Here is a 9,935-nt window from a genome sequence, read left to right on the forward strand (position 1 = left end):
CTCACACACACACACACACACACATATATATATAGTGTCATAGGTTTGTTATTATGTTGATCAATGCCAAGATGAATATCTATATATATATATATATATGTATGGTTATTAATATGCAAGTGAGTCTATGTGCGTGGATATGTAATGCATACTATAATTTGTACATCATATTTTGTTGTTGATTTTTTGACCAATCCAGATGTGGAAAATATAAATGAAACAATTCAGGCGATGGATGAGCAACAGAAGGAGCTCAGAGAATACTACTACAACACACAGGTGTGGGTAGAACGGTCTATGATGAACAAAGTGTGGATTCCTCTTTGGGATTGAATTTTCTGGATTATTACTGACAATTGAACCAAAATCTATACAGGAACCGCGGCCAAATACCATATACTATAGACAAGATGGGTCCCGAAATACTGGGCAAAACAGACCGAAACTGGACGACATTTTTAACAAAGGCGGTGTAGATGACACTACTGATGAGAGCACTAGTGCGGCACAACAAGAAGAAATGTTTGAAGTAAAACAGCTCGATACCACCGGAGCCATAAAGTTTGGCTGGGTCAAGGGCGTGTTAGTTCGTTGTCTGCTTAATATTTGGGGTATGTTTGACATGGCAAGCTTCAGCCGGGTGACAAAATGCTTACTGCGGATATCACATATATGACCTCTCCAAGATTCATATAAGCACATGATCTCGATGATCGATGTGCGTTACATAATATTTCTCAGTCCATTTTTCAGATTGTCGTCTACGAAGATTTTAGTTTGGGTGTATCATGTTTTCATGTACCGCAGCTTTGACTTCCTGGAAAGCCGAGGTGGTTGCGTTTGATGATTCAAAACAGGCGACTCATCCAGCTCATTTGTACACCGCCAACAGGTGTGATGCTATTCATTCGTCTGTCCTGGGTTGTGGGCCAGGCAGGTATTGGATTGGCTAGTTGTGTCATCCTGCTGAGTACCGTGGTGACCATAATCACGACTGTCTCGATGAGCGCTATATGTACCAATGGCGAGGTGAAAGGTGGCGGAGCATATTATTTGATCTCGCGCAGTTTAGGCCCAGAGTTCGGCGGTGCCATAGGACTCATCTTTTCGTTCGCCAATGCTGTTGGTGAGTATACCAAACGGTGTACGCATGTCTGCATTGCTTCTCGGCATCACATGCAACTTAAGTGCTGAGTGATACTTGAACTCAGTTTTCGCACTATTTTCCACATGGATTAGGAATGCTCGCCGAATATGTGGAAATCTACACCACGATAGGAAGGTGTGGCACTATTGTGACATTTGATTTCATCACAACTACCGGGGCCGTTGAACAGATTTCAAACAATACCGCCACTCCTTTATGATTCAGGTATCGCTCTGTACGTGGTGGGATTCGCAGAAACTGTGTTTGAGATCATGAACAACAACGATGCCACGTGGTTTGGGAAACAAGCCGATGTGCGAATTATAGGGATCATAACTATCACGTTGCTACTCGGAATCGCCATGATTGGCACGTCCTGGGAAGCAAAAATCCAACTTGTACTGCTGACCGTACTATCTGGGGGTATCGTGGTGTTTATGATTGGCTCGTTCGCTGGACCTGATGCGTTGCAGCGCGATCAAGGTATGTGGGCTCACCAAGCGCCTAACTTTCCTGTTGCTGCAACATGTGCCAATGGTACTTGTTTGCAACATGTATTTCGGTACTGTCTTCCTGGCGGTGTGTTTATATCGATGAGCCAACTATCACTTCACCAAAAACCACCACTTCGGCTTTAAGGTCATATCCTATAAGATTTTATTTATGCCGGGATGCTTTGAAATCACCCAATTTACAGGTTTTGTGGGGTACTCCACCTCAGTTTTCAGCGACAACTTTGGGCCGCACTGGCAGGGTGAAACATTCTTCTCGGTGTTTTCGATTTTCTTTCCGGCAGCCACCGGTATATTGGCTGGCGCAAATATGTCTGGAGACCTCAAAGATGCCCAAAAAGCCATTCCTAAAGGTACACAGTAGTGTAAGATTTGTCTCTCCAGCTCGATTAACCACTGAAATATTCCCGACAGCGCTCTGAATTACACCCATGGATCATACGCAGTGACGCACCAAATGCTAAAACATAGGATCAGCGAGCAAGCTACCCTCCACAGGTCATTTACATAGTCGGGAATACGAACATATCTCATCCCAACATTGCTCAAATTCTCTTTGTGTCTTCATATATCACTACAGGCACTTTCCTCGCTATTGGAATCTCCACCACTGTTTACCTCGTCATGGCCTGGGTGTGCGGGTTCTGTGTTCTCCGGCAGGTGATTGACACTCGGGCATCTGCCGACGCCAATTCTACGGTCTATTCGACTGAATACGGACTGCTATATAGTTACGATGTCGTCGCCATGGTTTCCATCTGGTCTCCCTTGGTGTACGCGGGAATTTTCAGTGCAACTCTGTCGTCGGCCCTGGTATGTACTATTGACCACGGGATCTCTGTCAAGACGCATCAAAGTTTTCTGACTTGTCTATTTTATGCGGTTGAAAGTGTATCCGATCTGCGCACGATAAATTTTATCATAATCATATCTTCATATGCGCCATTACTGTACAGGTATCACTCGTGTCGGCGCCTCGAATCTTTCAAGCCGTGTGCAAAGACAAGCTGTTCCCATACACCAGCTACTTTGCGGTGGGAATGGGTCCAGGTGATGATCCGATGCGTGGGTATTTCCTAGCGTACGGAATTGGGCTGATCTTTGTGCTAATGGGCGAACTTAACACTATCGCACCGGTCCTGAGTAATTTCTTCCTCATGAGTTATGCGCTGATCAACTACTCCTGCTTTGCGTTATCTATGTCGAAGTCACCAGCCTGGCGACCTGCTTTCAAGTATGTTGCAAATTTGGTCAGGATTGATCTTAGAATACAATTTATCTACTAGTGACAACAATGTCGTGTTACAGAAAGTCACTGGAGGACAGAATATACAAAACCTGCGTATTGCCAGCAAAACACTTGGTAAGAGCATTTAATTGCACTATTCATACGTCACAGATGCTTCAAAGCATGGGCTAATTTGTGTTTTCTTTTTGAAACTTCGATAGGTACTATAACAAGTGGTTATCGCTGATCGGTGCGCTGCTGTGTCTCGCCATTATGTTCATCATCAATTGGGTAGCAGCCTTGATATCGATTGCTATCATCTTTGTGGTCTACAAATACATCGAATGGGCCAAACCCGATGCAAATTGGGGCTCGGCGGCACAGGCTGCGCAGTACATGAAAGCCCTGGACAACATGCTGGAGCTTGAAATCACAATAGAACACGTGAAAACTTTCAGACCGCAGGTAAATGATCAAAGCTGTTTATCAGTTGTTCCTGCCCATCGAAGGCGTCTTAATTTCATTTTAAATACGGAAATCGTATCGATCTGGTGTTGTGAGTAACCTCTTTTTTCTGACCGCCGCAGCTGCTCGTTATGCAAGGCGACATGTCTCAACGATATGAGCTGCTACGGTTGGCCTCCTACTTTTCGCAAAGATATGGGTTGCTGCTTGCCACGAACATTATTACAGGCTTGGACTTTGAAGAAAACGGTATCAAATATTTGGACGATGTGAAAAGTCGAGAACTCGCCCTACTGGACAGGAAGAAGCTGAAGTATGTGCTGCGATGAAGGCTGTTTGGATTTCACATACTTGCAGTGATCGAGTGCCCATTTTCTTAAGAGGCGGCTTGTATTGTTTGAATCTGAAATGGCTTAAGATACGTGAGACGTTTATCAGTTCGGACATTACTCATTGATAGAACACTTAAAAAGCAAAATCTACCAATCTTAACCACCTGTAACACTATAGCTTGTATATGTATGATCTCACGATACCTGGACAACTATAAGATAGTCGCCCTGATCAATAGTAATCCGTATCCCAATTTCTCAATTGAGTTTCGGTTTGGCTCAATTTTGGAAATGCAGGGTATTCCTAGATGTTTTCTTGGCTGGGACGTTGAGAGAGGGTTTGCGCCAATCGCTGCAGATCGGAGGTATGGGTAAAATGCGGCCGAATACCGTAATGTTCGGCTTCAAACATGATTGGATTCGCGACATGCAAGAGGTACCTGAGTACGTGGGTATGATTGAAGACTGTCTTACTTCTAAGATGGGTGTCATTGTGGCTCGAGGCACTCGAGACAACGAGCATATGGACACCATCTTCAGCTTCTTCGAAGGTATGCCATTGCTAGTTACAATTGCTTGCATCGTTTAGTAGCTGTTGTATGCAAAGATACCGTATTGCGTTTCAATACAAGCATCTCAGATCGGTTTCAACACAATAATAATCAGGGAAGCACCGACCCAAGAAAACTATCGATGTTTGGTGGCTTGGCGACGATGGTGGATTGACCATACTCATACCTTATCTGATTACCAAATCGAATTTTTGGTCAAAATGTAAATTGCGAATCCTTACTGTTGGCGAGGGCATGGACATGACCACTGAGAGGTTACGTATGACCAGGCTACTGAGGAAGTTTCGAATCAGTGGGGAAGTGGTTGTAGTGGATAACCAATCTGACAACCCATCTCCGGAAAGTATCGAGATGTGGCAACAGTACGGAGTTGGCATGAAAGGGGAACTCACTAACAGGGTAAGTATACTCGCTAGTTTATATATAGAACAAGAGTCACAAACCTACTAGTCCTGGAATTGGATATTACAAAGTGCAGGTGTGTGGACGGTATTAATAGAGGTATAAGCTTTTGGCCTTCAGCTAAATCAAAAGAAGCTTATATTTGCTTTTTCCGTCTTAGATTCGACGATACTTAAGGCTGAGAGAACTCATGAAAGAATACTCTGACGAAGCGTCCTTGATATTCATGACTTTGCCAGTGCCACGTAAAACCGAGGAAAGGTATGTGCTGCTGATTGATATTCTTAGCTACCGATAAAAATAGCCATTTGTTGTCGACCCATTCTACCTCTATATACTTGCTGAAACTTTATTTGCGTTCCTAAGTTTCATCAAGTCTCGCGATATACCGGCAAACTGGCAGAAAGGTTTTCGATTGCCTTGATCAAAGATATTACTGTTGCATGCCTCTTCCCTTCTTAATCGACATAAGTCAGTAACATACATAATTTACATTCACAGCACGGTTTATATGGCTTTCCTCGATCTTATGTCCGTGGATCTGCCGCCCACCTGTTTGATAAGGGGGAATCAACAGTCTGTGCTCACATTCTATTCATAACGCTGAAGGTCTTCCAAGGAGAAGAAAACAACCTTTGGTGCAGCGTTAACTTGCTTGCCTTTCTGTGTGATGTGTGAGCAATATTAACTTTGAGTTAAGCGCCATCCTCGTATTGCGGGACTGACGACGTTTTTGCGAGCTTAAAGTGAGACACGTCCCCTGGGGAGGACATCTTCGTAGTTGTCTTACTATCGCCACATTCACCCAAGGTGACTGGGTTTGTCAGTTTCAGTAGGAGGCTTGGTTGCCTCCGATCAACGCTGGCATTAATGTCAACTTATGATTTGAAGATTGGCAAAGACATCACAAGTACTTATTTTGCGTTCTATGGTATAGCCTAAGAACATATAGTAATTTGCTTCGAATCTCAATGTATTAGTTATCAAGGTTCAACAGATAATGCGCACTGAGTAAACAATAAAGACACAAATCAATATTTTCAATAGCTTGCGGATGTAATTGTTCTTTATTGCGTTTATCATGTTCGCGTGAACTACTAAACTACATAGCGAAGATTAATCGGGTGTCCTCCCGTCAGGGTGCGGGAATTGATACGTGGAACCTTTTTTAACGTCTACGAGGAAAGTTTCGAGGCGGCTACTGGCTGGGCCCACGATCATCGACGGTAACACATCGTGCTCTATCACTGCCATCAGTTTGTTGAATTGAGATTGGTAGACAAGCGACAACTTGTATGCCGAGGTCTGGTAGGAAAGAACAACGTGACAGCGGTGTAAGTGCTATGTTATCGTCAACACGAAAAACCATCCGATGATACACAACATGGAGCACATCACACACCTCGATGAACTTGTATAGTATGTCGGCAGTGGTGGGAGATTTGGGATGCGAATTGAGGACCCTCGCGATAAAAGCCCAAGCATTGTGGATGCCGTGAGGATTGACGACGCCACGCGTATCGTCAGTCTGGCAGATTGCAGCGTACAATCGAACACACCCGCCCATTCTCTCCATATGCTGCTCGCCCGTTTCATTTTCTTTCCGACTGTGTGTTAACAAAGTTGGGAGCATAAGAGAAACGACACCCAAAACTAGATCAACGAGAATGAAACTTTCCAGATCATATGAACAAGGACGGGCCACAGATGCAGGCACTTTTGCTACAAAGCACACACCAGATGACAGTATTGTAATCCGCCGCGGACATAGTGCTAGTCCTCACGGAAAAATGTGGGATTGTGTAAGGACACCTTGCGTAGCACTCAGCCAAGAGGACTGGCAGCAGATCTCCGTACTGTAGTTGGATCACATAAAATCAGAATAAAGAGTTAAACTACACATGATCATAATTTATCGTCGACCTGTCTTCCATCTAGTCCATTGTAACATGCACGGCCAGTACGCGCGATCCGAGGAAATGTGCGGGGAAATCAATCATGAACTGGGGAAATCCTTGCTTGGAAATGGTGCAGATCTGCGGGACAACAGGTTGAACACTTGGTCTAAACTCAAGCAAGGAAACTGACAACAACACGGGCAACTGCCTGCATGTACGGTACCTGCGCGCACACTCCAACGCATACGGCGCCGAGCGGGAAGGCGGTCTTCAGGTTTACGTGACATTCCGAGAAAGCTTTACCAACGAGAAGCTCAGCTAACAGCAGAACTGCATACACAGACCATTCCTTGACGTTCATCGCCGCGACTCTCAGCATTTCATTGGTCAGCGACGTCACACAAGCCTCAATCTGCAGACAAAACGGCCGACTACTGCTTGGAAGGGTGGCTTATGCGACAACTAAGGTGACAGATAGTAAAATCCACTTGAAAGTAAACGAGCTCCGACCAATTTGCAACATGGCAACCCAAAACGTTAGGCAGGTGTATACTTGAGGAGATACATACTTTCCATAAAAACATTCTCGTAGATTTTCCTAGTTGAAGTACTTACGTTCTTTTGCGTGTTGGCGACCTTGTTGATAGCCCCATTGAGTGTCTTCTTGATGACGAAGCGATCTTTCTTCACTGCAGCATCCGTCGAGGTAGTGATCGGAGCTGCCGTTCTCTAAGCATCGAGTGCAATAAAATGTACCGTAAGAGTAGAAATTTGCGTTGCATGTGCACACGAGAATTACCAAATCTCACCCATACTCGCTGGTGCTGTTGTACATACCAAATGAGCTTCACGTATAGCAGAGTTTTTCTGAAAGTCTTCATTGCGAGTCCTATCCATGCTGACTGGACTAATCGATGCTGCCGGAGTAGCCGCTGATGTTGGCTTCTGCACGGCCGGTGTCACCGTGTTTGCAGATGACGCCGGTACACTCTGTTGAATAGTAGTAGGGGTCATGGAAGCTTCACTCGCTGTCTGCTGCGTACCTTTCGCAGCCTGAAGATGGTGAATCAACCAACTTCATATTAGTGGCCTAGCCGAAGGTTTTGTAAAAAGTCAGCAACAACTATGATCAAACAGTTCGCCAATATTGTGCCTCGCAAAGCAATCTGAAGTTTTATATTTAGCACCCACAACACTCGCAAAATTGTATATGCGATATAGAGATTTAACATTTCCGAAAGAAATTAATAGTGCATACGAGCATATAGTATGACTGTGGATAGGATGCGCAAGGTCCAGACATACTTCATTTTCTTTTTCCTCCTTTTTCGCAGCCTTATTCAACTCTGATGCTGTTTGTTCCCGTATTTTCCTTCGCGCCTAGTCAAGAGAGACACGAAGAGAGTACGCATGTCAAATCTTAATCAGCTTCCGGCCATTTTTTTTTGGAGTGCAGTGTGGATACAGCCTCAACAAAAAAAAAAACTCTGAAATAGTCTACTCACGGAATGTCGATAGATTCTGGTGAATGTTAAATCAAAGCCCAGGGGAAAAACAAAATAATATTGACATGACACTCATCAACGCATACCTCATCGGCGGCAGTTCTGATCGTGTCAATGTAATCGTCTGTCACGGCTTTCATCCTGTCTGCAAATTTCTCTATGCGCTCTACCGCCTTCGAAGCACGACTCTGAATACCTAATTGGAAGCTTTCTATTCGATCCAATTGCACTGTCGTGGCTTTCTTTTCCACTTGTTCTATCCAGTTCTGAACTTTAGCCATGTCATCGATAGCGGGAATATAGCATTGATTTTTGAAGTCAGTGCTCAGCTTTACTACCATATCCCCGATGGTTTTTCTCTGGTCCCCGGTAATCTCAAAGAGTAAATCACTTTCCTGCTCGCTCACAGCCTCTTTACACTCTTTTTTGAGGGCCTTCCATGTTGCGGCCAGTTTCGTTCTCCGGTCATTGAATTTGTTCGCGACAGCCTTGACCGCATCCAGTTCTAACATCAACTCTTTGTAAGCAGACGTTAGCGTGTCTAATTGATGTAGGCGCTCGTTCTCATCTTGTGCGCGCTGCAACGCATAGGCCTCGAATAATCGTTGCGCTTCTTGCATGGGATGTGTGAAAGCAGCATCGCCCGTTAACTGGATGCGGATTTCCTCATCCTCTCTCAATTTCTCTATCCGATCGTCTCGGAAGTCGCGCAAATGAGTATTGTATGCGCTATCAGGCATCTGAACTGGCATCACCTGTGACGCCCAGAGGTCTTCAATTTGTGGTAAAGAAGGGCCAGAACTTTTGGCTGGAACAGGCAGGAGCGCTAGCTGAAGCCATTCGAAGCGTTGTGACACACCTTCGCGTTCAAACTGCGCCACATCAGCATGGCCGATGGTGTGGTTGTCACCTTCATAGTCCGGACACCTGAATTTACTACCAAATATAAATAATAAAATAGCATGAGACGAGATACCACGGAAACAAGTGTTCAGTTATTCAACTATAAATCGTCTGGTAAACACGAAACTCGTAATCTGTCAGGCATAGTCAGCAACACCGAAAATCAGGTGAAAATATATGTACATTTTGAGGGCCGCATACACCAGTAATCGAAGCTACGCATACCTCTGTACATTCCTCCTCCAGTATGAGATATAAATCTAAAACTAGTAAATTTTAATCGCATACTAAACTTCTTAGCAGAAATGACGAAAGTTACACCAAACGACGACACAGGCCATAATTGGGCAGACAGGAGCTCAAAGTTGAGATACAGGACAAAGTGAATACATTGTAATACATGAGTGTATCCGGCAGAACATATGGACAGTCTATGATTGCACATCGATATGTACAGAAATCGGTAAGACCAGAAAAAAAAGAAAAATATTCGATATGAATCCGAATAAATCTTGTACGAGCGATGTCCGAGAAGGCAAAGTGCGTATATTTATAAGGATACAAAATTCTCCACGGCATTATGCATGAGTATTTGTCCAATTGAATACACACACCCACCCACACACACACACACATATATATATATGTAACAAAAAAAGGAAGGAGATATATTGGAAACATCTACAATCACCGCATAATTCGATAAATAACTACATATTTTATGATGTATATATATATACATATGCACACACACACACGCACTGATATATACACTATATATATATATATATATATATATATACATACATACATACATACACGAACACACACACATACATTAGATATATACACTATATATATATATATAATAACTACTTACATAACATACATACATACGACGAACACACACACAATAACACACACACACACACACAACACATATATATATATATATATATAAGTATATATTA

At 43.6% G+C, this 9,935-nt stretch overlaps 2 protein-coding genes across 3 annotated transcripts in view; one reads left to right on the forward strand and one right to left on the reverse strand.

The window, feature by feature from the left end:
* Positions 1-5,687, forward strand: part of SARC_02040 (hypothetical protein) — a 6,579-nt gene extending 892 nt beyond the window's left edge. Inside the window, exons 2-14 of the mRNA XM_014304203.1 lie at positions 200-279; positions 377-611; positions 893-1,126; positions 1,373-1,630; positions 1,845-2,012; positions 2,240-2,472; positions 2,616-2,893; positions 3,109-3,352; positions 3,475-3,665; positions 3,982-4,235; positions 4,351-4,655; positions 4,819-4,919; positions 5,160-5,687. Coding sequence (XP_014159678.1) covers positions 200-279; positions 377-611; positions 893-1,126; positions 1,373-1,630; positions 1,845-2,012; positions 2,240-2,472; positions 2,616-2,893; positions 3,109-3,352; positions 3,475-3,665; positions 3,982-4,235; positions 4,351-4,655; positions 4,819-4,919; positions 5,160-5,259 — 2,681 coding nt within the window. The 3' untranslated portion in view covers positions 5,260-5,687. The remainder of the gene's footprint in view (positions 1-199; positions 280-376; positions 612-892; positions 1,127-1,372; positions 1,631-1,844; positions 2,013-2,239; positions 2,473-2,615; positions 2,894-3,108; positions 3,353-3,474; positions 3,666-3,981; positions 4,236-4,350; positions 4,656-4,818; positions 4,920-5,159) is intronic.
* Positions 5,688-5,707: 20 nt separating this feature from the next.
* The window catches only part of SARC_02041, a 4,569-nt gene continuing 341 nt past the window's right edge, over positions 5,708-9,935 (reverse strand). The window contains exons 2-9 of one of the 2 annotated variants that reach the window (XM_014304205.1): positions 8,148-8,997; positions 7,862-7,936; positions 7,394-7,546; positions 7,172-7,285; positions 6,780-6,968; positions 6,396-6,514; positions 6,061-6,265; positions 5,708-5,963 (exon numbers count right to left, since the gene is read on the reverse strand). In XM_014304205.1, coding sequence (XP_014159680.1) covers positions 5,775-5,963; positions 6,061-6,265; positions 6,396-6,514; positions 6,780-6,968; positions 7,172-7,285; positions 7,394-7,546; positions 7,862-7,936; positions 8,148-8,997 — 1,894 coding nt within the window. In that variant the 3' untranslated portion in view covers positions 5,708-5,774. Of the gene's footprint in view, positions 5,964-6,060; positions 6,266-6,395; positions 6,515-6,779; positions 6,969-7,171; positions 7,286-7,393; positions 7,610-7,861; positions 7,937-8,147; positions 8,998-9,935 lie in introns of both variants that reach the window. The other variant, XM_014304204.1, reaches the window with a different exon arrangement.

This window comes from Sphaeroforma arctica (genome assembly GCF_001186125.1).
Source record: "Sphaeroforma arctica JP610 unplaced genomic scaffold supercont1.88, whole genome shotgun sequence".
Lineage (NCBI taxonomy): Eukaryota > Ichthyosporea > Ichthyophonida > Sphaeroforma > Sphaeroforma arctica.